This window comes from Pollicipes pollicipes, unplaced genomic scaffold (assembly GCF_011947565.3).
Source record: "Pollicipes pollicipes isolate AB1234 unplaced genomic scaffold, Ppol_2.1 Scaffold_4740;HRSCAF=5597_pilon_pilon_pilon, whole genome shotgun sequence".
NCBI classification, from domain to species: domain Eukaryota; kingdom Metazoa; phylum Arthropoda; class Thecostraca; order Pollicipedomorpha; family Pollicipedidae; genus Pollicipes; species Pollicipes pollicipes.
This window is the reverse complement of record NW_023596545.1, coordinates 19,178,078-19,191,575: the sequence shown is the minus strand read 5'-3', so window position 1 is coordinate 19,191,575 and position 13,498 is coordinate 19,178,078. Positions and strand designations below refer to the sequence as shown.

The 13,498-nt window shown below is 62.9% G+C and overlaps 1 protein-coding gene across 1 annotated transcript in view; it reads right to left on the bottom strand.

Annotated features, from left to right (window-relative positions):
• Nucleotides 1–460: 460 nt before the first annotated feature.
• The window catches only part of LOC119098655 (uncharacterized), a 57,068-nt gene continuing 44,030 nt past the window's right edge, over nucleotides 461–13,498 (bottom strand). Inside the window, exons 3-4 of the mRNA XM_037221634.1 lie at nucleotides 7,381–7,569; nucleotides 461–1,885 (exon numbers count right to left, since the gene is read on the bottom strand). Of these exons, the coding sequence (XP_037077529.1) occupies nucleotides 1,492–1,885; nucleotides 7,381–7,569 (583 nt within the window). The 3' untranslated portion in view covers nucleotides 461–1,491. The remainder of the gene's footprint in view (nucleotides 1,886–7,380; nucleotides 7,570–13,498) is intronic.

Here is a 13,498-nt window from a genome sequence, read left to right as displayed (position 1 = left end):
CCTGTCTATTCCCTGAAAGTGCCTTACCAGTTCAAAGCCAGCAAGCACTGTTTTATAAATCGCGCAGCCTGTCTCACTGCTCACCACGAAAATATACACGAACCTCACACATTGTTTCAGCTCCCAATGTACCAAGGTGTTTTAACCCAGCACGGTCGGCGGAAGTTGAACTGCGTTTGTGGAAAACCACCTGTCCATCTCATCGGTCTGCTCCAACTGAAAGAGACCGCACTTTAAGTCATCCATTCATCTGCCAAGCAGTGGCTAACAGTGTATGCCGAGTACGGTGTTGATCTCACAAGATGACCAACAACTGGCCATCGTAACTAGCTACTGGCCAATACCGATAACTAGACCTACCTCCGGCGTCGGGCAAAGGATACCTAAGTGGTTCTGTTCATGTAAAGCTCTCTGCGTTTTATGCTTACATTCAGGTGAAGATCACTACCATATCACCGTCCATCATTGTCAGGTATATTTCTTTCGGAGGCAACACTGACGCGTTGGTGACCTGACTGGCGACGGCGACACGGGCCGCGGGGCGGACAACCGCGTGCCGCCCCATCCCGCCGCCTGGATAGCACAGCAACAACAGAATAGCCCTCGACAAAACACAGTACAACGCGCCGGCAGGAGCCGCGGCTGACAATGGTGACCGACCGGCCCGCCAGCAGCTGCCAGATGCCATCCCGCACGCTGGCGGCGGCAAACTGGAACGCCTGTGACCAAAGTGCAACTTATGTTTAGAGTCCTTCAGCGAACAATAGCCGTTGCCGACTGAAGTTGTGAAATTTGTCGTCTTTCACTCAGATAAAAAACAATTGACCACGACCTCATGTTCTTTCAGTCACCTAGAGAGCACAAAATGTAGACATAGAGAGCTGAATTAGAGAGCAGAACATATAGCCACCAATAAGCCAGTCAAAAGTCCTGCGCGGTCACCAGCGCAGCACCACAGCTGCTGCCCGTCATTCCAAAAACGTGTCACGACATCGATAAACTGTTACACAAAATAGCTATCTGTAAAGTACGAGCCGGGCAACACATAGCCCAAGCAGTCCACTGGACGTCAGCTGCGCGCGGCTGGCGCTCCAGCTCTCCGCTGGCACCTGGGCAAACAACAGAACCGCCAGCTCATACAAAACGACAACCCTCCCAAAGCTTTCAGATCTGAGGTTCAGCACAGACATGCCTTACGCCAGATGGCTCGTGCGCCAAGCGAGCTTCGCCAGCGCACGAACCCCACGCAGCCGCCTTGGCCAGAGGCGGCACCCAGCGGCCATGGCGTGAAGCAAAAGTTGCCGACAGCGGCGGTGCGCGGCGGGCGCAGCTTCGCCAGCGGGCTGCCCATCTGTGACCGTTGCCGGCGGCAACTGCACAGAGGGCCCCACCGAGCCGCACCGCCCGCGCCGGGGCCGCCGCGGCGTCCGTCTGGCCTTCGCCAAAGCCAGCGACGCGCCGCCTGCGCGGCGCCCGTGGGCGCTGCCCCCGCTATTGTATGACGCAGCAGCGGCCGCGCGGCTTCTTCTTCAGCGCCACGCGCTCCACCTGGGCGGCGCCCTCGGGCGTGACGACCGAGTGGCGCACTTCCACTGTACCGGGCTGCTGCGTGGCGAGCAGAGTGGCCGGCGGTGACGGCGGCGACGGCGGCACGGCCGTCTGGAGTGCGGTCGTCTGGAGCGCCACCGCCGGCTCGCCAGCCGGCAGGCCGTTTGCCGGCGAGCCGGCGTGGCCGTTTCCGGCGGCGGGCGGCGGGGCCGGCCCGTCGGCAGCGTCCAGGCTGGCGTCGAGCGGCCGGCCCGACTGGATGGCGCGCACGATCTGGTCGGCCTCCTTGCTCAGCTCGCCGCCCGGCCGGAACGGGTTCTCCCAGCCGGCGTCGACGCTGCAACAACGGGCCCGGCCACCGGTCAGACGCGCCCCGCCTCCCCCCAGACGGCTGGTGAGGCGCCTGGCACATGACGCCAGCGCTCGGCACCGCCCGGCCCACCGCCGATCCGCTGCGGCCAGGTTAACGCTGGTCGGCACCACCGATACAGACAGCCCATATGGCCGAGTCAAGTTCACATGAGTCGCGGCCTTAGACGGTTTAGCATGATTCATGATCAGGCTCGAACTGACAGCGGGTATGACACGTGAGAAAAGAAAACACTGGCTGATAACACCGAGTTTCCAGTGTCGTATCAGTCACGCACGCTGCTGTTCGTCTCACCAATATTTCACAGTTTAACCAATACACGTCGATTTGGCAGCGAGCGGGTGCGGTGAGACCCGGCTGGGGTATCACTGGCGCGTGCTTAACAGCGAGTGGGTGCAGTGAGACCCGGCTGGGGCATCACTGGCGCGTGCTTAAGTCGGCACCGACCTGCGTGCTTACAAGCACGGACACACATATTGGCCACACCGGCTTGACAAATCGACACATTTGTCACAGGATAGCTGGCATGCGGCCATTGGCCACTACTGGTCAAGGAATGCAGACTCTGATAAAAATAGCCGCCGTAGGCATGCAACACAGGCAGAAGTTTGACACATTATCAATGAACGAAGCCTTGTACGCACTACAGCACGAATGCAGCCGAGATTAGGGCGACCAGGTCCCACCGCCTGTTAAAAACGACCGAACAGGTGGCTACAGCTGGATTTGCGTGAAAGCATCCAGCTGGCTGGTTTTGCAGCCCGTAGCAATACAAGCGAGGGTCGGGTGAACTATCTGCCCAGCTACCCCATTCATGGTCGACTGGTCTGTGCCTCCCGAAATAGATGTCGTGGAATTCTACAGCTGTCAATGTAAAACTTGTGTGCCAAAACCATGACTGCAGCCCAGCGGCTTCCACACTCAGCGGGGCTGTAACGTCCAAGAACTCTCCGAGACCATGGCAACGAATATCACGAGTCCACGCAAACAACACGGTGATGTAGTGTGCACTGGCGCAAACCTCCACCGTCAGCCTTTCCCGGCGGCATCCTGTTCGCTCGGCGAGAGCGGCCGGACCGCCCAGGCCCAGGAACAGTGCCACACGTCACACGGGCCCCGGCAACAGCGGACAGCGGAGAGTGGACAGCGGACCCCGAGCCGGGGCAGCAGCGGCCGCCGCCAGCTGGAGCGGCGGCCGGGCACGGCCGGCGGCGCCAAGCTCAACACGCCGGCTGCCGTGACCCGGCCAACGACCGCGAGCCGCACCAGCGGGCAGGCAGGGGTCACGGGCCGGACCCGCACCGAGACGGGCTGGTCAGGTAGGTCCAGAGACAGACCCGCAAGGAGACGGGCTGGTCAGGTGCGTCCAGAGACAGACCCGCACGGAGACGGGCTGGTCAGGTGGGTCCAGAGGCAGACCCACAAGGAGACGGGCTGGTCAGGTGGGTCCAGACAGACCCGCACGGAGACGGGCTGGTCAGGTGCGTCCAGAGACAGACCCGCACGGAGACGGGCTGGTCAGGAAGTCAGGTGGGTTGGAGGTTCTTGTTGGCGCTGACCGCTGCTCACTGGCGGCGTCCTGAGAGGTGGCTTACATCAGTAGAAGACTGATGGAACGGGGTCGGGACAGACTCCGAGCAACGCCCTTCGAATGCGTATAAAATGACCACCTCCAACTGAGTAAAGGACAGTGACATCAGGTCTGGTATGGATCCTATTCCTTGTTCACCGTGGTGTCTTAGTCTGCAAGGCAAGCGGTGCTAACCCGTCGCCAGTCCGGTCGAGAGTCTGCTGCTGCTACTGAGAACAAGTCAACAGAGTCTGCCGCTGTTAATGAGACCAAATAAACAGTCCCCCGCTGTTGCTGAGATCAGGCATAGTCTGCCGCTGTTCCTTCCAGTCGACAGAGTCTGCCGCCGTTACTGGGACCAAGTGCCAGACCGGGCTGCTGGAACCGAGAGCGAACAGCGCAGGACACGACGGTGGCGGCGCCGGCGGACGGTGGACCGCCGGTCGGGCCCCGTCTGCCGGCGGCGCGGGTACTTGCCGACATGGCGCAGAACAGCATTGAGATTCGGTGTTTCAGAGGTTTAACTTGGCAGCCTTTGACCCCGACGACACTGCACCCCGTATACGAAGGAAGCCCTTGGACTAGGACAGGATCACACTCGGACGAGTCAATTCCACGACGGAAGTCCATACCCTGGAGAACGCAAGGCGTGGAGGAACGGCCCATTCAGTCCATTCTGGTAAAGCAATGGAGATGCGGCGCCGACAATGCGAGCACGTCGCACGTCACCGAGCCGGGTGTAGCCTCGATGGAGGCGGAGCATTGCCTCGGGCTCAGCCAGATGCGATTCAGCATGGCTCGGTGCTGTCCCAGCACAACAGGCGGCCCGCACTCGAGGCCAGCAGGGCCGCGGTCGCAGTGTCACGCGAACGATGAGCGCGGCCGCAGGCTCGCCGACACACGCCGCAGCCGCCGTGACACGAGAGCGCCGACTGGCGGCGACAGCGCGTGCGGCAGCGCGCGTGGGACCGCAGGCGGCCGCTCCCAGGCCGGGCCGCGTCAATGTCCGGCCGCAGGCGGAAGCGGCCAGCACACTGGAGCACCGCTGCCGGCGCTGTCCAGCGGCGCCGCTAGGACGAGGACAGTGGCAGCGGGAGGGAGGCGCTGTTGTCGGCCACGCAGTGCTGGTCGGTGAACACGAGGACATCACGTCGGCCGGGAGCGGGCCTCGGGTTGCCACACCTCCACTCAAGCCTCAGCAGCCGCCGAACGGCAACAAACGGCTCGGCACCGCGGCCGTGACGTTAGGGGCACGTGACATCGTAAACTGGACACGAATCCAGCACCGCCTCGGACAGCATTCAACACGGCGCTGCACGAGCACCACCTCTACCGGCACCCACCGCCTGGTCTCCACCGCCGCGACGAGCCGGGCCCGCACGGGCACCTCCATTCCGGCGGCAGCTAAAGCTCAGAGCCGAGGCAGCGACCACGCCTGGCCCGTCGGCGGTACCTCCTTGACCTTTTCCGGCGCGGACGTGCCGCGGCCGCAGCAGGCGGGTCGGGGCGGGGCGCAGTCAGTCGCGGCCGGCAGCGGGCCTCACTGACGCACCGGGCACGCTGAGGGCGCACGTCCCGCGCCCGGCGGCGCCGCTCTGGGGCAGAGGGGTGCGGTCCGGCCGCCAGCCGGCAACGGTGCGCGCCGCGCCGCCGCCCCCCCACAATCAATGGCGAGCCACCTGTGCGCGCGCGCCGGCCGCGGCTAGGCCGGCGCCGCCCGGCAGCAGCGTCGCCGCCGCCGTTCGGCCCCGCGGCCGATCCCGGCCGCCTGACTCGCAGACGTCGCCCCTTGACGGCGGTCGTGCGCAGGCGGGCCAGCTCTGACGTCGGTGACGTCACCATCAGTCCAGCATCGACGGCAGCTGCCTATCGCGGTTCTCACCCAGCGCGAACTGTTCCCGCGGCTCAGCTCTGAACGAGGTCCGTCCCCAAACTGAGCTCCAATCGATAGCACTTGGTCGCAGTGGTCTGGTCAACGAGCGTGCTTGGACACAAACAACACGTCCAACGCGCATAACGGCCACGGCCTCCACAGTCCAGCCGGCAAGCGCCCCTTGCGTCTGGACTTGACATGCGAGATTGCGATGCGACGTGGTGTGGGGCACAACAAGTATATTCAACGGCAGGGCTGGCAAGTCGTTCGCGCGCTATCCGAGAGCGCGCGCGACGTCGCAGAGCCCGTTGCCATCCAGCCTCTGGCCACTGGCTCTGGGCGCAGCGCTCCACGATCCACGCCGAGTTCTGGAGCTCTCCGAACCGTGACGCGCTTGGCCGAGCAATCCACCAGCGCTGTCAAAAGTGATCGCTGGCGAGGGCTGACCGGATGGGGCGCTGGACGCCGGTCCGCTGAGGCGTCCCGGTGAGCTCATCTGTTTATGCACACAAACCCCAGTCATGCGCAAAACAGGCCAGTGCCATCTCTACTAAGCATCTCTACCAAACGTTCTTGCCGCCAGTCGCAGTGGAGTGGCTTGGATCGCCGCCTAAAAAAAAAAAACGGCTAGGGCGCGGCACCGACAAGCTTGCTGTCGTCACAGGCGACAGGGGGAAACAGCACGGGCAATTGCCATGGCATCAGAGGCCAGCCCTCCCGGGAGCCGCACCGATAGATGTACTACACGAGCTCCCAGAGCCCCCCCCCCCCCCCCAATCCCAGAGCAACAGCGGTGGCGGCGAGGCGAGCTCGTGACCGAGGCCGCCTCCAACAGAGCTATGGACCGCATCTGCCGCCGGCAGGGCAGATCAGCGGCTGCCCACTCCGCGATCAGACGGCGGTCAGGCGAGGACATCAGGACAGAGACCGCCTCCACCGAGCGACGGACCGCATCTGAGATCGCCGCCGAAATCGCCGAAATTGCCACGCCGAAATCGTGTTTGTCAACTTCACTTTCAGTGACGCCTTCCAGTCCGACATCATACGCGATGTGAGGTAGACGAAGCTTTTGACCTTCCACCGGCGTTCCACGTCGTGGGTCGACGCCATCACGTATGCTGACAGGCGAGCCAATCATTCAGCATTTCGTCACGAGAATCGCCCTACACTGGCGTCACGACCGAACGGAGGCAAAGCAGGCGGACCGGCCGGCGCTCGACGACAGGCCTACAGCTCGCGGTTCGGTCATCGGCGGCGCCAGCCGCGTCAGCACGGATCGAACACCCCGCACGCGACGTATAATCAGCGCCGACGACCTAGCGGAACGGCTATGACGCCGGCCAACCTGTTAACGGTTCCCCGCCACATGGCGGAGCCACGTGAGAACGACAGCCAGCGCTCGACGCAGAACGGGCTATGGCGTGAGAACAAAAGACGTCCGACCAAAGCAACCCGCAGTATTATTATGAAAAGGGATCCAGCCGTCCGCATTCATAGACGGTCTGACAGGAATGCGGCCCTGAACAGTGCCTTAGTCGATACTCGACAGAACATGTGGCCCTCATAATTCGATCCAAGTCGCCCGCGTCGACACGTACTGCGTCCATTGCAAACAACCGTCCCGTAAGACGTGACCTAGTCCTACGTACCACACGTACCCGCACGTACCCGCACCCCTTCGGACCTTGCCCAACACACAATGTATCTTTTCACGCATATGCCTAACCCTCTTCAACTTCTTCACCTGGAAACGCCAAAATCATCGCATATTTGCATGCGAGCTAACAGATTTTCGCCAACTGCCTTCCTGAAGGCATGCCATCTAAAGCGTACTTTTGCCAGGACGGCAGCCGTGCCGATGGCCTTCCTAAAGGCATGCCATCTAGAGCATACGTCTGCATGGACGGCAGCACACGCCGACGACGCCGGCGGTTCCCTGAACACGCCGTGTCCGGCGGTTCGACGCCCGCGTCTCCAGCGGGCCAGCCGGCCGGCGCCGGGGCCTGGCGCGGGCCTCACCTGGACACAATGTAGGTGGTGGGCATCTCGGTGGCGACGGCCACGAGCGGCGTGTGCGCCGGCGGCCGGGCCGGGCGCCGCTCCGACGCCTCGCTGGCGTCCGAGCCGCTCACACACAGCGGCCGCTTGCTCTCGTAGTAGGTGACGCGCACGCGCGAGGTGGCCTTCTGCGCCGGCTCCTCCTCCGACCTGTGACCAACGCGCCAATGGTGAGCACCGATGCTGCTTGTAACGCTTACAGTGACGAGTGTAACGCTGGGGATAATGGCGGCTTTAGCGGCGGCGAGGGCGTTCGACGTCGGACGTTTGCCGAAATGTCACACCTGGTCGCGGGGAGCACTGAGCAGCGCGGACCAGGCACAGCCGGGGGGCGTGGCAGGTCAGGTGTACAGGAGGCTGGAGCGGGGGTCGTGACAGGTCAGCCGGGCCGCAGGGAGCGCAGCGGAGACGTCAATGAGACACCCGTCCCGAGGGAGACACCCTTGAGGAGACGCACTCTATCACGGACGGCAGGCTTACCGCGGGGAGAACACGCCCGGAATGAGTGCTGGATGGTGGGGGGCGAACCCCTCAACGCAGGGGGAGGGTGGAAGGGGAGATAACGGTGAGACAGACGCATGCATGCAAGACGGACGACTCAAGTCAATGGGGACAACTATTGACAAGGAAGGATAGGAAAAGATCTATTAAGGTACGCAGGGAGACAGTGGTCTCTCAGTACAATGGTAAATATTAAGAGTATGAGACAGGCACCGATAAGCAACAAAAAAACTACGAAGCAACAGATTGGCAGCACAGATACAGGATAACCGGGATATACGCGTCTCCTGAGGCAGAGAAGTGCGGTCCGTTCCAGTGGCACAGACCCCGCGATCGCGCCAAAATTACTGCCGTTTTTTCGACCGGCAATCGGGCGGCGGGGTCACGAGTCACAGCCCACATACCAGCTCGAGCACGTAACAACGGAACTCGGGACCTGGCGAAAGGCTTGCCTTCGCAATCAGGTCCTGCCTCAGCCATCAGGTCCTGCTTCACCCGTCGCAGTGGTACGATTTGTACCTTCCTATGTGATCTGTCCCGCTGTGTCAGAGAGGCTGAGGCCGGGGCTGGGAGGTTCATTCACCCCGACTTTTGGCATATCGCTGCGGACCATCTTTCGTGGGGGAGACAGGGCTACAAAAAAGCACGCACCACTACGAAAAATATTCACATTCCACACAGTTTAAATGACTGAAAGCTTACATATTAACAAATGGTGGTGGAAATTGATGTAGCTATTTCTGGGACTTTAAGGTGCCTTCATGTCTTGGCCTACTGGGTGGTATACGAAAGATAGCTGAGATAGAACGGGAGCACTGCTACCGCCCCAGGCAGCGCTGTCGGCACCCCGCCTCGGGCGGCACCAGCACGGTCCTGCCCATCCCGTGGCACAGAGGGGGGGAGGGGGGCATCAGATCACGTGGGCGGGACGAGGGCGGCGGGTCCGTTTGGGCCGCAGCCAGCGGGGGGCGATGACGCGGTGACCCCGGGCCCGGGAAGCGACCGCAGCCAGGTGGCGCGTCACACCGTTACGGACGTCCTGAGGGCGACGGCCGCGTTCTGGGGTTCAGGAGATACGAGCCCAGCTGGCTGCTGTTGAACGTTGGCGCCCCGTGTCTGACGGGCTGTGCTCGTCAGCGGGAGCTCAGCGTTGCGAGCCCAGCTGGCTGCTGTTGAACGTTGGCGCCCCGTGTCTGACGGGCTGTGCTCGTCAGCGCGAGCTCAGCGTTGCGAGCCCTGCTGGCTGATGTTGAGCGTTGGCGCCCCGTGTCCGACGGTCTGTGCTCGTCAGCGGGAGCTCAGCGTTGCGAGCCCTGCTGGCTGATGTTGAGCGTTGGCGCCCCGTGTTTGGCAGTCTGTGCTCGTCAGCGGGAGCTCAGCGTTGCGAGCCCAGCTGGCTGCTGTTGAACGTTGGCGCCCCGTGTCTGACGGGCTGTGCTCGTCAGCGCGAGCTCAGCGTTGCGAGCCCTGCTGGCTGATGTTGAGCGTTGGCGCCCCGTGTCCGACGGTCTGTGCTCGTCAGCGGGAGCTCAGCGTTGCGAGCCCTGCTGGCTGATGTTGAGCGTTGGCGCCCCGTGTTTGGCAGTCTGTGCTCGTCAGCGGGAGCTCAGCGTTGTGAGCCCTGCTGACTGCTGTTGAGCGTTGGCGCCCCGTGTCTGACGGTCTGTGCTCGTCAGCGGGAGCTCAGCGTTGCGAGCCCTGCTGGCTGCTGTTGAGCGTTGGCGCCCCGTGTCTGACGGTCTGTGCTCGTCAGCGGGAGCTCAGCGTTGCGAGCCCTGCTGGCTGCTGTTGAGCGTTGGCGCCCCGTGGCTGGCGGTCTGTGCTCGTCAGCGGGAGCTCAGCACTGATATATGTCGCCCGGGTGGCGGCATCCGAGAGCTCGGCGGTTGATGGCCTGAACTGGCCCAACATTACACGGCCGGCAGATGCGCCGGTGTGTCATAGTGTCGACGGCGCGTCAACCACCAGAAAGGTGCGCAATGCAGCTTCGCTACTGCTCCAGCACGCATCCTTATGTAAGACCTCGAAATGGCTTCCACGAACCCCGGATGTCATGCTGATCATTTCTGCAAACGGTGTAAATCATTGCGAATATGCGACCTTGAAAATGTACCAGATCGGTGACAATTTTCACAAAGGTATTGCGGCCATGATTGGCTGCTTTAGAACCTCACCAGCCGCATCCTTTTCAATGTCAACATTGTAAAGACTTACGCCAAAGCGACGAAAGGGCAAAATATTACACTTGCACAAGTGCACCATACGTTGCTAACGAGCAAGCGGTTCACTGATAAAATAGGAAAAGCCAATTTCTGGCGAGAACCGTACATAGCATTACCCGCACATCATCACGATGGCAGCACGCGACAAGCCGCAGTTGACCATCTCGCGGGCCGTGACGGGGTCAGACCGCCGGTCCCACAGCACCGGGCCGGCGGCGGTACTCACACGGAGGGCATGGGTCCCCGTCCCGGTCGGGGCCGCTGCCAGCCAGCCCGCCGCCGCACGGCAGGCCGGGTCAGCCCAGGTCAGGTCAGGTCAGGTCAGGCCACCACCTCAGGCCTGGTGTCACTCGACCCGGCCGAGTGAACGTCCCTCGGGACGAGAGGTCACGCTCCTCGCGGGCTGCGCGGGCCGGAGCGCCACTGCAGCAGGCTCGCCGGGCGTCACCAGCTCTCCGCAGCACAGTCACAGACGGCGTCGCGGTGCCCTCGGCAGCCAGGCTCCGCCGCACGGCCGGCGGCGCCGACACCACGCTCCGCGCGCACCGCTCGGCTCGGCGCCGCGCTCCCACGGCGTCCGCGTCAGTGCGCGCCCTCGGCGGGAGCGGCGGTCGACTGCCGGGCCGCCGCGGAGCCCCGGGGCGCGGTCAGCGGGGCCGTGATGTCACCGGCCGACCTTGCTCCGATCGGCGGCCGTTTATTTGTGCGGGCGCCGTTCCAGGCCGGCGCCGCGTGACGTCACAGGCCGCGCCGGTGTCAAAACACGGCCGGCGTCGGGCTCGACGCTCGGCGCAAATCGCGTGTCATGGGCGGCCGCCGCCGACGGCGACTAAATATACCGCGCCGGCGGCCAGGCGCATAGGCCGGCGGCCGCGGCAGGGCGACGCACGGCGGCGTGCGACAGGCGGGGCCGCGTGGGCAGCCGGCGCGCCGCAAACGACCGCCTACGTGCCGGGGGCCGGGCCGACCGCACTGAATGTAGCTATTGATAGAATGCAACCGGTGCCTGAGAACATTGGGAGGTGGTGGCGACGCGCTGCGTATTCGGAGACGGCCAGTTAGACCCGATGGATTGTACGGTGCGAAACGCTGACGTCATTACGGCGAGCAGACGTGTGCCAGCACGCTACGGAGCGCGCCACTAGGTTCTACATAGGTGCCGCGCTACATAGGTGCCGCTCTGAGTGAGATAGGTCGCATGGAAACAACGGATGAGAACAATCAAGCAACATTCACCCGTGGCGGAACAAGGCATCTATATAGAGGCCACCGAGCCAGCGGCCTGCTCGGGTGCAGCAGCGGATCAGTGGCCAGCGGTGACAGACCAGTTCGGCCCCTGCTAGCACACGTACAGCGGCGACGGTGGCCGCCCTCTGTTTGTCCTGGGCTCTCCAGCAAGTCAGCACTACGCAGATATCCGGCCAGACGTCTGTTGCTCCAGCAGCACGCGCTGCCCACCACCACCCCGGCCACCAATCAGATCACAGCACTGCGATCTGGCCGTGACGTGATTAGATCACGCCACCAATCACGACATTGCGCCGACGCAAACTCATCTCCACATTTTTGCATTACAACGGATTCCTCATATGCGCGTAAAACAATTATTTTTTTGTGCATGCCTGAACCCAAAGGCATTACACGGATAAGACAAAGTAAAAAAGCTTACTTTTAGTTAAATACCTTAGTACTTAGATCCTGCTACTGGGCTTTGTTACAAACAACAACAGTCATATGGCATCAACAATTTATCACTTTTTTAGAAAAAACGAAATAAGAAAACGTTTGGGACCGTAATGAATGGTGGAAGCGATGTTTCAAAAAGGAACCTTGCTTCGGGCTGGCATGCCCCCGGCACCGTTGTATCCGACCTCGTACCTAACGCGGACGTGGATCCACACAAACGACGACGACCAGGCCTCTTAGGCGAAATATCTGCCAGACCCGTTTCGTCGGTTCGTCCAGTGCCCCTGGCAGTGACACGCCCGAGTGCTTAGTGCACGGCTGGTGCCATAGTCCGCTGCCCGAGCACAAAGTCAGTCCCTGCCCCGCCCAGCCTGGACCCGGATCGCAATCGGCGAGGCTTGCGTTCTCCTCCCCGCCACGTCTGTCCAGGCCAGCCAGACAGAGACGCCGTGTGACCGAGCCAGCCAGACCGGGCCAGCCAGAAAGAGACCCCATGTGACCGAGCCAGCCAGACCGGGCCAGCCAGAAAGAGACGCCGCGTGACCGAGCCAGCTAGACCGGGCCAGCCAGAAAGAGACGCCATGTGACCGAGCCAGCCAGACAGAGACGCCGTGTGACCGAGCCAGCCAGACCGGGCCAGCCAGACAGAGACGCCGTGTGACCGAGCCAGCCAGACCGGGCCAGCCAGAAAGGGACGCCATGTGACCGAGCCAGCCAGACCGGGCCAGCCAGAAAGAGACGCCGCGTGACCGAGCCAGCCAGACCGGGCCAGTCAGAAAGAGACGCCATGTGACCGAGCCAGCCAGACAGAGACGCCGTGTGACCGAGCCAGCCAGACCGGGCCAGCCAGACAGGGACGACATGTGACCGAGCCAGCCAGACCGGGTCAGCCAGAAAGAGACGCCGCGTGACCGAGCCAGCCAGACCGGGCCAGCCAGAAAGAGACGCCGTGTGACCGAGCCAGCCAGACCGGGCCAGCCAGACAGAGACGCCGTGTGACCGCGCCAGCCAGACTGAAACGCCATGTGACCGAGGCAGCCAGACCGGGCCAGCCAGAAAGAGAAACCGCGTGACCGAGGCAGCCAGACCGGGCCAGCCAGAAAGAGAGGCCGCGTGACCGAGGCAACCAGACAGGGTCAGCCAGACTGAGACGCCATGTGACCGAGGCAGCCAGACAGGGTCAGCCAGACAGAGATGCCGCGCGACCGAGGCAGCCAGACAGGGCCAGCCAGACAGAGATGCCGCGTGACCGAGGCAGCCAGACAGGGCCAGCCAGACAGAGATGCCGCGTGACCAAGGCAGCCAGACCGGGCCAGCCAGACAGAGACGCCGTGTGACCGAGCCAGCCAGACCGGGCCAGCCAGAAAGAGACGCCGTGTGACCGAGCCAGCCAGACCGGGCCAGCCAGACAGAGACGCCGTGTGACCGAGCCAGCCAGACCGGGCCAGCCAGACAGAGACGCCGTGTGACCGCGCTAGCCAGACTGAGACGCCATGTGACCGAGGCAGCCAGACCGGGCCCACCAGAAAGAGACACCGCGTGACCGAGGCAACCAGACAGGGCCAGCCAGACTGGGACGCCACGTGACCGAGGCAGCTAGACCGGGCCCACCAGAAAGAGACGCCGCGTGACCGAGGCAGCCAGACAGGGCCAGCCAGAAAGAGACGCCG